Raw genomic sequence first — 14,608 nt, forward strand, 5'->3', positions numbered from 1 at the left:
ATGGTTCCAGTACCTTAAGGACTGCAGGTGTGTATATATATATATATATTTATATATGTGTATATTTATATACTCGTGTCATGTGTACTAACGTGTACTAACGTGTGTACTAACGTATGTATTTATGTACAGTATTTATGTATTTAATGTGTTAAAGCTGCATTCTCTCTCCTGGCCACCAGAGGGCGCCTCCTCATATGGTTCCAATGATCAGCTGCATTCACTTGTCTAAAATTATATTACGTATTTATAGTATTTATATATATATATATACTATTTATATATATATAGTATTTATAACAACTGTACGTGAATCTTTATCTTTGTTTACTTAGTATTAGGAAATGTCTTGTCTTATCTGTTGTGCCTGTGCACTTTTATATGTTTCACCGTGGGAGAGTGGGAAACGTCCTATCGATTCCTTTGTATGTCTAACATGTGAAGAAATTGACAATAAAAGCTACTTACTTACTTACTTACATTCTCTCTCCTGGCCACCAGAGGGCGTCTCCTCATATGGTACTAACGTGTGCACTCGCGTGTACTGAATTTGGCGACTCGCCCCGTAGTGAACACACACAGCGCTGTGGTTGACATCAGATTTATTGCTCAGGTGGAGTGGGCGTGGTCAGTGGGTTGCTGGCTGCTGATTGGTCTACTCGTACAGGAAGGCCTGGGCGCACGGGGCGTAGGCCACGAACTCCTCGGCCTTGAACCACAGGCCGATCTCACGCTTGGCGTTCTCCAGCGTGTCGCTGCCGTGGATGATGTTCCTGAGGAGACAGAGACGTGTGAGACGTGTGAGACAGAGACGTGTGAGACAGAGACGTGTGAGACAGAGAGACGTGTGAGACAGAGACGTGTGAGACAGAGACGTGTGAGACAGAGACGTGTGAGACAGAGAGACGTGTGAGACGTGTGAGACAGAGACGTGTGAGACAGAGACGTGTGAGACAGAGAGACGTGTGAGACGTGTGAGACAGAGAGACGTGTGAGACGTGTGAGACAGAGACGTGTGAGACAGAGACGTGTGAGACAGAGACGTGTGAGACAGAGACGTGTGAGACAGAGACGTGTGAGACAGAGAGACGTGTGAGACAGAGACGTGTGAGACAGAGACGTGTGAGACGTGTGAGACAGAGAGACGTGTGAGACAGAGACGTGTGAGACAGAGACGTGTGAGACAGAGACGTGTGAGACAGACGTGTGAGACGTGTGAGACAGAGACGTGTGAGACAGAGACGTGTGAGACAGAGACGTGTGAGACGTGTGAGACAGAGACGTGTGAGACAGAGAGACGTGTGAGACGTGTGAGACAGAGACGTGTGAGACAGAGACGTGTGAGACAGAGACGTGTGAGACGTGTGAGACAGAGAGACGTGTGAGACGTGTGAGACAGAGAGACGTGTGAGACAGAGACGTGTGAGACAGAGAGACGTGTGAGACAGAGACGTGTGAGACAGAGACGTGTGAGACGTGTGAGACAGAGAGACGTGTGAGACAGAGACGTGTGAGACAGAGACGTGTGAGACAGAGACGTGTGAGACAGAGACGTGTGAGACAGAGACGTGTGAGACAGAGACGTGTGAGACGTGTGAGACAGAGAGACGTGTGAGACAGAGAGACGTGTGAGACAGAGAGACGTGTGAGACAGAGACGTGTGAGACAGAGACGTGTGAGACGTGTGAGACCCGGTCCCCACTCACCTGCCGATGCTCACACACAGGTCCCCGCGGATGCTGCCGGGTTGGGAGTCGGCGGGGTTGGTCTCGCCCATCATCAGCCTGGCCAGCTTCACGATGCCCTGCCCCTCCCACACCTGCACACACACACACACACACACACCTGTCAGTCACCTGTCACCTGTGTGTGTGTGTGTGTGTGTGTGTGTGTGTGTTACCATGGCGAAGACGGGTCCAGAGGACATGTACTTGCAGAGTCCCCCGTAGAAGGGCATGTCCTTCAGGTCCAGGTAGTGGTTCTTCATGTGGTCCTCAGAGGCCTGGAAACACACAAGTACACAAAAACAACGTGTACTTCTACTCCACACGAAGGATTGCACTTTGTACTGCATTATATTGATAAGTGCTTATTAATGTTTTATAATATCTCCATAAGTATGATTTATGCTAAATAAATGATGTAATATCTATATGTATCTTTTAAAGCTACTTTTAAGTTTTTTTATGATAATTACACGACCACTTAATAAATGTTTAAATGGACTAAGATTTGCTGAATGAGTTTCAATATATTCTGCATCCGGTCACATGTTCCACATCCGGTGCTGACTCCGCCCACCTGGATGAACTTGGCCGCCACCAGCCGGAAGCCTCGCTGCTCGAAGCGCTTCATGATGTCCCCGCAGAGGCCTCGCTGGACGCCATCGGGCTTCACGGCGATGAAGGTACGCTCCATGACGAAGAGGGGGCTGCGGCACCAACGAAGAAGAGACACGGGGGGAACCAACGAAGAAGAGACACGGTGGGGGGCAACGAAGAAGAAACACGGGGGGGAAACCAACGAAGAAGAGACACGGGGGCAACAAAGAAGAAACACGGAAACCAACGAAGAAGAGGCACGGAGGGGGGCAACGAAGAAGAAACACGGGGAAACCAACGAAGAATAGACACGGGGGAAACCAACGAAGAAGAGACACGGGGGGGGAAACCAACGAAGAAGAGACACGGGGGGGGAAACCAACGAAGAAGAGACACGGGGGGGGAAACCAACGAAGAAGAGACACGGGGGAAACCAACGAAGAAGAGACACGGGGGGAACCAACGAAGAATAGACACGGGGGAAACCAACGAAGAAGAGACACGGGGAAACCAAACGAAGAAGAGACACGGGGGCAGCGAAGAAGAGACACGGGGGGGGGGCAACGAAGAAGAGACACGGGGGGGGGCAACGAAGAAGAGACACGGGGGAAACCAACGAAGAAGAAACACGGGGGAGGGGATCAACGAAGAAGAAACCTTTTTACATGACATGTCCTTTAGAAGACGCTTTTATCCAAAGCGACTTACAATAAGTGAATCAACCAAGAGAACAAACTAAGAACAAGAATAAAGAAAGTAACATTTCCTCAACATTGTCGAACTACAAAAGTACCACAAGTGATCTTATAATACTAAGAGCCACTGAAGCGTTGTTCTGTGTTTTGCTCCAGGTGCGTTTGAGGTGACGTCACTCAGTCTTTACGTTCATGTTTTGTTTTTAAGTTTTCTGACATTTAAATGTTCTGATTTCGTTTCAGTCCTTAAATGTGTTTTGTAAAAAAACATTTAAACTTTTTACCTTATTTTGAAAAGTGCGTTTTACACAACGTGTATTATTGTTATATTATATTAAGCATGATATTTTAAAAACATAAGTTATTTCTTATAATAATAAATAATAACGTTCTGCAGAATATAAACAATAGTTTAAACGACCACTGAGCAACAATTTAAGAGATTAAAAATCATATTAATACAAATTTGCACCGAAAGAACACTTATATAAATAATATACTTTAAACATTTAGAGAGTACATCAGGTGTAGTAACGCGTGTGTGTGTGTGTGTGATATCTACCTTGGTGTCGGGTGGAGGAGAGCTTGAAGACGAGCAGCGGAGAAGTGATCACCGAGGACGAAGAACTGGACTGGAGCTCTATTTAAAGGCAGGACTGGAGTGGGGGGGGGGGGCGGAGGTGTGTGTGTGTGTGTGTGTGTGGAACATTGTTATCAAGTCAAACAAATTGTGAAGTCAGGACTTTTTTCTAAAAAGTCAAATCATTTTCTTTTTCTTAAGCCAAAATATTTGTTAAGTCAATGTGTTCAACCGACCGCTGAACACGACCGCTGAACACGACCCCTGAACACGACCCCTGAACACGACCGCTGAACACGGCCCCTGAACACGACCCTTGAACACGACCGCTGAACACGCCCCTGAACCGGCCCTGAACGACCCTGAACACGACCCCTGAACACGACCCCTGAACACGGCCCCTGAACACGACCCCTGAACACGGCCCCTGAACACGACCCCTGAACACGACCCTTGAACACGACCGCTGAACACGGCCCCTGAACACGGCCCCTGAAGACGACCCCTGAACACGGCCCCTGAACACGACCCCTGAACACGACCCCTGAACACGACCCCTGAACACGGCCCCTGAAGACGACCCCTGAACACGGCCCCTGAACACGACCCCTGAACACGACCCCTGAACACGGCCCCTGAACACGGCCCCTGAACACGACCCCTGAACACGGCCCCTGAACACGGCCCCTGAACACGGCCCCTGAACACGACCCCTGAACACGACCCCTGAACATGGAGGGCCACAGACTGAAGCTAGCTGCCCGGGCAGCGCCTGGTCTGTTCATGGGGCCCGGTGGGTCTCATGCCGAAGGAAAAACATGGACCCCTACCCTGTTGACCCCCCACAGGGTGGACCAGCATCGTCCACCAGTGAGGGGAAGATGGAGTGAGACGGAGGGAGATGAAGAAAGATGAAGAAAGATGGAGAAAGATAGAGGGAGATGTAGAGAGAGATAGAGGGAGATAGAGGGAGATGTAGAGAGATAGAGAGTTGGAGAGAGAGATATATATTCTCTTTTTATTAAACACCCTCATTAGAAATAAAAACTATAGAAATAATGACATTATAATAAGTGGCATTTATTTTGCATTGTTTTAATAACACGTGACACGGTGGAGGGATCAGTAACGCTGGACTAAACCAGTGGTGCCCTCTAGTGGCGCGCCAGGGCATTACAGGCTGTGGAGATGAACTCATATCTCTGTGTGTGTGTCTCTGTGTGTGTGTGTCTCTGTGTGTCTCTGTGTGAGTGCCTGTGTGTGTGTGTGTGTCTCTGTGTGTGTGTGTGTGTCTCTGTGTGAGTGCCTGTGTGTGTGTGTCTCTGTGTGTGTGTCTCTGTGTGAGTGTGTGTCTCTGTGTGTGTCTCTGTGTGAGTGTGTGTCTCTGTGTGTGTGTGTCTCTGTGTGTGTGTGTCTCTGTGTGTGTGCCTGTGTGAGTGCCTGTGTGTGTGTGTCTCTGTGTGTGTGTCTCTGTGTGTGTGTGTGTGTGTGTGTGTCTCTGTGTGTGTGTCTCTGTGTGTGTGTGTGTGTGTCTCTGTGTGTGTGTCTCTGTGTGTGTGTGTCTCTGTGTGAGTGCCTGTGTGTGTGTGTCTCTGTGTGTGTCTCTGTGTGAGTGTGTGTCTCTGTGAGTGTGTGTCTCTGTGTGTGTCTCTGTGTGTGTGTGTGTGTGTGTCTCTGTGTGTGTCTCTGTGTGAGTGTGTGTCTCTGTGTGTGTGTGTCTCTGTGTGTGTGCCTGTGTGAGTGCCTGTGTGTGTGTGTCTCTGTGTGAGTGTGTGTCTCTGTGTGTGTCTGTGTGAGTGTGTGTCTCTGTGTGTGCCTGTGTGAGTGCCTGTGTGTGTGTGTCTCTGTGTGTGTGTCTGTGTGTGTGTGTGTGTGTCTCTGTGTGTGTGCCTGTGTGAGTGCCTGTGTGTCTCTGTGTGAGTGCCTGTGTGAGTGCCTGTGTGTGTGTGTCTCTGTGTGTGTGTGTGTGTGTGTCTCTGTGTGTGTGCCTGTGTGAGTGCCTGTGTGTGTGTGTCTCTGTGTGTGTGTGTGTGTCTCTGTGTGAGTGCCTGTGTGTGCGTGTATGTGTGCGCGACCTCGGTCACCTCTCACATAGCAGGTGTTCTCTCTCTGCTGCGTCGTCTCTTCGTGTCGTATTATTTTCTGCTTCATTAACATCTTTTATTTTAACAAAGAGACGTCCAATCAGAGAGCTCCTGCTGCTGTTGCCATGCAGCTTTCACATCAGACACATCACTGGTTACCAGTCAAAGCTTTATATACAACCAGAGGAGTCGCCCCCTGGTGGTCAGGAGAGAGAATGCAGCTTGAAGCATAAACTTCTATTATAACGCTCTATAATGTCCTCTAGCATCATATAAAGTTATATAACGCTCTATAATGTCCTCTAGCATCATATAAAGTTATATAACGCTCTATAATGTCCTCTAGCGTCATATAAAGTTATATAACGCTCTATAGTGTCCTCTAGCGTTATATAACATCATACAATGCTAGTGGACATTGTAAAGCATTATATAGCATTATATAACGCTAGAGGACATTATAGAGCGTTATATAACTTTATATGACGCTAGAGGACATTATAGAGCGTTATATAACTTTATATGATGCTAGAGGACATTATAGAGCGTTATATAACTTTATATGACGCTAGAGGACATTATAGAGCGTTATATAACTATATGACGCTAGAGGACATTATAGAGCGTTATATAACTTTACATAACGCGAGAGGACATTATAGAGCGTTATATAACTATATGACGCTAGAGGGCATTATAGACCATTATATAACTTTATATGACGCTAGAGGACATTATAGAGCGTTATATAACTTTATATGACGCTAGAGGACATTATAGAGCGTTATATAACTTTACATAACGCGAGAGGACATTATAGAGCGTTATATAATTATATGACGCTAGAGGGCATTATAGACCATTATATAACTTTATATGACGCTAGAGGACATTATAGAGCGTTATATAACTTTATATGACGCTAGAGGACATTATAGAGCGTTATATAACTGTATATAATGCTAGAGGACATTATAGAGCGTTATATAACTTTATATAACGCTAGAGGACGTTATAGAGCGTTATATAACTGTATATAACGCTAGAGGACGTTATAGAGCGTTATATAACTGTATATAACGCTAGAGGACGTTATATAACTTTATATGACGCTAGAGGACATTATAGAGCGTTATATAACTTTACATAACGATAGAGGACATTACAGAGCATTATATAACTTTATATGACGCTAGAGGACATTACAGAGCGTTATATAACTTTATATGACGCTAGAGGACATTATAGAGCGTTATATAACTTTATATAACGCTAGAGGACATTACAGAGCATTATATAACTTTATATGATGCTAGAGGACATTACAGAGCGTTATATAACTTTATATGATGCTAGAGGACATTATAGAGCGTTATATAACTTTACATAACGCTAGAGGACATTATAGAGCGTTATATAACTGTATATAACGCTAGAGGACATTATAGAGCGTTATATAACTTTATATAACGCTAGAGGACGTTATAGAGCGTTATATAACTGTATATAACGCTAGAGGACGTTATATAACTTTATATGACGCTAGAGGACATTATAGAGCGTTATATAACTTTACATAACGCTAGAGGATATTACAGAGCGTTATATAACTTTATATGACGCTAGAGGACATTATAGAGCATTATATTACTTTAGATAACGCTAGAGGACATCACAGAGCGTTATATAACTTTATATGACACTAGAGGACATTACAGAGCGTTATATAACTTTATATGATGCTAGAGGACATTATAGAGCATTATATAACTATATGACGCTAGAGGACATTATAGAGCGTTATATAACTGTATATAACGCTAGAGGACATTATAGAGCGTTATATAACTTTATATAACGCTAGAGGACGTTATATAACTTTATATGACGCTAGAGAACATTATAGAGCGTTATATAACTTTATATACTGCTAGAGGACATTACAGAGTGTTATATAACTTTATATGATGCTAGAGGACATTATAGAGCATTATATAACTTTACATAACGCTAGAGGACATTATAGAGCGTTATATAACTACATAACGCTAGAGGGCATTATAGCGCGTTATATAACTTTATATGACGCTAGAGGACATTATAGAGCGTTATATAACTTTATATAACTCTAGAGGACATCCTCTGGCGTTATATAACTTTATATGATGCTAAAGGACATTACAGAGCATTATATAACTTTATATAATGCTAGAGGACATACAGAGCGTTATATAACGCTAGAGGACCTTACAGAGCGTTATATAACTTTATATGTCACTAGAGGACATTACAGAGCGTTATATAACTTTATATAATGCTAGAAGACATTATAGAGCGTTATATAACACTAGAGGACATACAGAGCGTTATATAACTTTATATGATGCTAGAGGACATTACAGAGCGTTATATAACTTTATATAATGCTAGAGGACATACAGAGCGTTATATAACGCTAGAGGACATTACAGAGCGTTATATAACTTTATATAATGCTAGAGGACATTATAGAGCGTTATATAACTTTATATGACGCTAGAGGACATTATAGAGCGTTATATAACTTTATATAACACTAGAGGACATTACAGAGCATTATATAACTTTATATAACGCTAGAAGACATTATAGAGCGTTATATAACACTAGAGGACATTACAGAGCGTTATATAACTGTATATAACGCTAGAGGACGTTATATAACTTTATATGATGCTAGAGGACATTATAGAGCGTTATATAACTGTATATAACGCTAGAGGACATTATAGAGCATTATATAACTTTACATAACGCTAGAGGATATTACAGAGCGTTATATAACTTTATATGACGCTAGAGGTCATTATAGAGCGTTATATAACTTTATATGACGCTAGAGGACATTATAGAGCGTTATATAACTGTATATAACGCTAGAGGACGTTATATAACTTTATATGACGCTAGAGGACATTATAGAGTGTTATATAACTGTATATAACGCTAGAGGACATTATAGAGCATTATATAACTTTACATAACGCTAGAGGATATTACAGAGCGTTATATAACTTTATATGACGCTAGAGGACATTATAGAGCGTTATATAACTTTATATGATGCTAGAGGAAATTATAGAGCATTATATTACTTTATATAACGCTAGAGGACATCACAGAGCGTTATATAACTTTATATGACGCTAGAGGACATTACAGAGCGTTATATAACTTTATATGACGCTAGAGGACATTATAGAGCATTATATAACTATATGACGCTAGAGGACATTATAGAGCGTTATATAACTTTACATAACGCTAGAGGACATTATAGAGTGTTATATAACTGTATATAACGCTAGAGGACATTATAGAGCGTTATATAACTTTATATAACGCTAGAGGACATTACAGAGTGTTATATAACTTTATATGATGCTAGAGGACATTATAGAGCGTTATATAACTTTACATAACGCTAGAGGACATTATAGAGCGTTATATAACTTTACATAACGCTAGAGGGCATTATAGCGCGTTATATAACTTTATATGACGCTAGAGGACATTATAGAGCGTTATATAACTTTATATAACACTAGAGGACATCCTCTGGCGTTATATAACTTTATATGATGCTAAAGGACATTACAGAGCATTATATAACTTTATATAATGCTAGAGGACATACAGAGCGTTATATAACGCTAGAGGACATTACAGAGCGTTATATAACTTTATATGTCGCTAGAGGACATTATAGAGCGTTATATAACTATATGACGCTAGAGGACATTATAGAGCGTTATATAACTTTATATAACACTAGAGTACATTACAGAGCATTATATAACTTTATATAATGCTAGAAGACATTATAGAGCGTTATATAACACTAGAGGACATACAGAGCGTTATATAACTTTATATGATGCTAGAGGACATTACAGAGCGTTATATAACTTTATATAATGCTAGAGGACATACAGAGCGTTATATAACGCTAGAGGACATTACAGAGCGTTATATAACTTTATATAATGCTAGAGGACATTACAGAGCGTTATATAACTTTATATGACGCTAGAGGACATTATAGAGCGTTATATAACTTTATATAACACTAGAGGACATTACAGAGCGTTATATAACTTTATATAACACTAGAGGACATTACAGAGCGTTATATAACTTTATATAACGCTAGAAGACATTATAGAGCGTTATATAACACTAGAGGACATACAGAGCGTTATATAACTTTATATAATGCTAGAGGACATACAGAGCATTATATAACGCTAGAGGACATTACAGAGCGTTATATAACACTAGAGGACATACAGAGCGTTATATAACTATATGACGCTAGAGGACATTATAGAGCGTTATATAACTTTATATGACGCTAGAGGACATTATAGAGCGTTATATAACTTTATATAACACTAGAGGACATTACAGAGCGTTATATAACTTTATATAACGCTAGAGGACATACAGAGCGTTATATGATAACGCTCTGTATGCCCTCTAGCGTTATATAACTTTATATGATGCTAGAGGACATTACAGAGCGTTATATAACTTTATATGATGCTAGAGGACATTACAGAGCGTTATATAACTTTATATAATGCTAGAGGACATACAGTGTTATATAACGCTAGAGGACATTACAGAGCGTTATATAACTTTATATAACGCTAAAGGACCTCCAGAGCGTTATATGATAACGCTCTGTAATCTCCACTACATGCTGACTTGCCGCTCCAGGTCCCATCTGAAGGGTTCCTGAGTCTAAATATAAACCCTCTCCTAATCGGGGCTGGAAAGCTGTCGCCCCAGGGGGACGCTGGTCCAGTCCTGGGGGGTCATGGGGGGCAGAGGGGCCCGATCAGCTGAAATGAACCACCCCCCATGTGGACCCTGAACGCAGCTGCGAGCTTCTCGTGTTACGACTCTTGTTCCAAGGCGGACGAGTTGCAGAAGATAAAAATACGAGACAGTTGTTGTCCGAGCTTTTATTTCAGGGAGGAGTCTGGAGGAGACGAGACGCTCTAGAAACAAGAAGAATAATAACCTGGTCATATAGTCTTGGGCAATAAATGAGATAAATATATATATATGTATGTTTATATATATATATATACACACACACACATATTTATATACATATGTATATTTATACATATATGTTTATATACATATGTATATATATATTTACTGGAACAATAGGATGAGAACACTTTATATTAAAGACTTGTGACTTATGACTCTTAATTACATCTTAATATTTTAATACCACTTTAATAAAATGTATTCCAAAATAGGACTTTTGCCAAATTACATTTCAGTCGTAAAATGTCAATCTTAATATTATATTTTCTACAAAATATTTTTCTTGTCAAATTAATATAATTTTATTACGATGACTCATTTGTTTCATTACTACTTTCTATATTTTTTAAATCGTATTACTTTTATTTAAAAGAAAATTATGACTTCTTCCCCGATTATGAGTTATACTTAATATATATATAAATATATATATAGATATTACAACTTGTTTCTTGCGACATTATATTTTTACTTTATTAATTAATCAAACATTTTTCCTCTGAATATTCAAGGACGTTATTTTAACAGTATTTGTACATCACAGCAGTCTGAACCCCAGCCCTCCAAGCCCCGCCCCCTCCGAGACCTCTGCTCCAATCACATGGCTGAAGGTCACAGAACTCGTATAGATGTAAACAACCACTTCTGTACAAAAACAAACAAATAAACAACCCGAGCGTCAGATAGAAAACAAAAGAACAATCAAACCGAAGATGTATGTACAATTCATAAGGTCATAATCACAGATAGAAACCTCGCTCGAGAGTTCTCCTTCTCTCCGCTCATACGCAAAATAGAGTCTCCGCTAGTATTTGTGTATTTACACGGTTCATGTACACAACGTCTCCACGGCGACCTCGACCCAAGAGGCCGCCGCCCCCCAATTATAGATCCCACTGATCGACAGGCAGAAGAAGGTTTAGTCCATTTCCTGGTTTCAGGGTCCAGATTCAGGACTTCAGGGGGTCCCCCACCCAGGAAGTGGTCCTGAGACGAGAGGTCGTCTTCACTGGGTTTCCCTTCGGACCCGAACGCCTCCACAAGAACGTGAATCCTGAGATTTAGAAAGAAGTCTGGACTAGTCACGAGGTACTCAACGTGGAACTCTCGTTCTGGACACTAGAAACGGAAACTCTCGTTCTGGAAACTAGGAACTTTTCTTCTGGAAACTAGAAACTCTGGTTTTGGAAACTTGGAACTCTCGTTCTGGAAACTAGGAACTCTCATTGTGGAAACTTGGAGCTCTCGTTCTGGAAACTTGGAACTCTCATTGTGGAAACTTGGAGCTCTCGTTCTGGAAACTTGGAACTCTCATTGTGGAAACTTGGAACTCTCGTTCTGGAAACTAGGAACTCTCATTCTGGAAACTAGGAACTCTCATTGTGGAAACTTGGAACTCTCGTTCTGGAAACCAGGAACTCTCATTGTGGAAACTAGGAACTCTCATTGTGGAAACTTGGAACTCTCGTTCTGGAAACTAGGAACTCATTGTGGAAACTTGGAGCTCTCGTTCTGGAAACTTGGAACTCTCATTGTGGAAACTTGGAGCTCTCGTTCTGGAAACTTGGAACTCTCATTGTGGAAACTTGGAACTCTCGTTCTGGAAACTAGGAACTCTCATTCTGGAAACTAGGAACTCTCATTGTGGAAACTTGGAACTCTCGTTCTGGAAACCAGGAACTCTCATTGTGGAAACTTGGAACTCTCGTTCTGGAAACCAGGAACTCTCATTGTGGAAACTAGGAACTCTCATTGTGGAAACTTGGAACTCTCGTTCTGGAAACTAGGAACTCATTGTGGAAACTTGGAACTCTCGTTCTGGAAACCAGGAACTCTCATTGTGGAAAATAGGAACTCTCGTTCTGGAAACTAGGAACTCATTGTGGAAACTTGGAACTCTCGTTCTGGAAACCAGGAACTCTTATTGTGGAAACTTGGAACTCTCGTTCTGGAAACTAGGAACTCTCATTCTGGAAACTAGGAACTCTCATTGTGGAAACTTGGAACTCTCGTTCTGGAAACTAGGAACTCTCATTGTGGAAACTTGGAGCTCTCGTTCTGGAAACTAGGAACTCTCATTCTGGAAACTAGGAACTCTCATTGTGGAAACTTGGAACTCTTGTTCTAGAAACGTGAAACTCTCGTTCTTCAAACTTAAATGTGAAACTTGAAACCCGGGAAAGAAAACAAAAAGCTTTTAAATTTCGTAAACAATCACTTTCACCACGAAGTCCCTAAACTACCAAAATAAAAGCCAAGTTGTAAAAGAAACCCTTAACAAAATAAAGCTCACAGGTAAGTTGGGTCTTTGAGCCAGACTCTTTTACCTGGTCTTGACGTGGACAGGAAGTGGCCTCACTGAGCTTTTACGGACAGGAAGTTGTCACAGAGTCCAGATTTAAAACATGCACAGCTGCCCCGCCTGAAGAGTCTCACCCGACAGACTTTATTCACTTCCTGTCAACCATCAGAATAAAAGTAAAGAGATAAGGAAGTACAAATACAATAACCATCTAAAAGCTAAAATATTTAAACATTGAGGTCATCTTACTCATAAAAAATACTTTAAAAAATAAATCATAATACAATTGTTTTAAATAAAAATGTAACAATCCCTAAATATTGTACAATTATATGATTGCTTCTGTTTTTCTGCATTTACAATTATTTAAAAATGTTCTTTCCCTAAAATATCTGACGTGTGGAACACGTGAACACGGAACACATGTGGAGAGAAGCTCTTCAGTGCGGTGAGGAGAACCTTCTGAAGGACCTGGTGGGTTCTGTTATTTAGTAAATATGAACTGACGTGTGATCAGCTGAACAACAAGGAACCGCCTGAGGAACTGGACTGACCCAAAGGAACCGCCTGAGGAACTGGACTGACCCAAAGGAACCGCCTGAGGAACTGGACTGACCCAAAGGAACCGCCTGAGGAACTGGACTGACCCAAAGGAACCGCCTGGTGGTGCCGGAGCTTCTCGTGTAGATCTTGAGGTTTACGCCGAGCTTCACTTCCTGTTCTCGTCCCGGACTCCGACGGCACCGACCAATGGGGGCCGGCCGGGTCGGTCCCCGGTGGATCAGACGGGACCGCGGGTTAGATCCCCGTCGACTCCTTCCTGCATATTGTGTTCATCTCTCAGGTGTAACGTCGTCCCGTAAACGGCTGATTGCCCACCATGTGACTACCGGCACCACGCTCTTAAAGGGCCACACACCGCGCTCTTAAAGGGCCACACACCGCTGTGTGTCAGGTTTCAGCCCGTTGGCCTTTTACAAAAAGAGTTTCAGACTTTAGGCACACGAGAAATACTGAATGTTAAACTGTTCCTTTACCTTCAGCCAGTACTCATGTTCACTGAGCAGAGCCTGAACGCATCACCATGGAACTGAAGTAAACCTGGTTCTCCGTTAGCAGTGATGCTAACGTCACTAGCTCTCCTCCTGTTGGTCTCAACACTGATTGGATCTTTACAATGTCACATGATCAGAGAAACGATGAATGTTAAACTGGTCGAAAGCCACAGAACAGCAGAACGGTTCTGATGGGTTCTGTTGGGTTCTCTAACATTGAGACCTTTAGGGACCAAGTCCATCGTTCAAGTCCTGAAACCAAAACAGCAGAACAGAGCGTTGGGTAGAAAACCAGCATCTACACTCTCATCCAGCAAGGAAACGTCCCGACCGCCTCTGAACGCACCGCGATCAACCGGACGGCTCTGTGTGGAAGATGGCAGCTCAGAGGTCAGAGGTCAACCGCCGATGTAAACAGAGTTCCTTCTGATGGAAAAATATAAATTCAGTCCTGAAGTTCAGACG

General features: G+C 42.1%; 1 protein-coding gene and 1 long non-coding RNA gene across 2 annotated transcripts in view; both read right to left on the bottom strand.

The window, feature by feature from the left end:
* Positions 1-585: 585 nt before the first annotated feature.
* On the bottom strand, positions 586-3,686 carry LOC130188157 (nucleoside diphosphate kinase B-like). The gene is made up of 5 exons (XM_056406326.1): positions 3,579-3,686; positions 2,302-2,431; positions 1,901-2,002; positions 1,707-1,819; positions 586-773 (listed from the first exon to the last, which is right to left on the bottom strand). Exons 2-5 carry the CDS (start codon positions 2,416-2,418, stop codon positions 656-658), a joined length of 450 nt encoding a protein of 149 aa, XP_056262301.1. The 5' UTR covers positions 2,419-2,431; positions 3,579-3,686; the 3' UTR covers positions 586-655.
* Positions 3,687-10,680: 6,994 nt separating this feature from the next.
* The window catches only part of LOC130188171 (uncharacterized), a 4,754-nt gene continuing 826 nt past the window's right edge, over positions 10,681-14,608 (bottom strand). Inside the window, exon 3 of the long non-coding RNA XR_008830575.1 lies at positions 10,681-14,608. This exon is cut by the window's right edge and continues 332 nt beyond it. This is a non-coding gene — a long non-coding RNA (uncharacterized LOC130188171).

This window comes from Pseudoliparis swirei, chromosome 23 (assembly GCF_029220125.1).
Source record: "Pseudoliparis swirei isolate HS2019 ecotype Mariana Trench chromosome 23, NWPU_hadal_v1, whole genome shotgun sequence".
Classification (NCBI taxonomy): domain Eukaryota; kingdom Metazoa; phylum Chordata; class Actinopteri; order Perciformes; family Liparidae; genus Pseudoliparis; species Pseudoliparis swirei.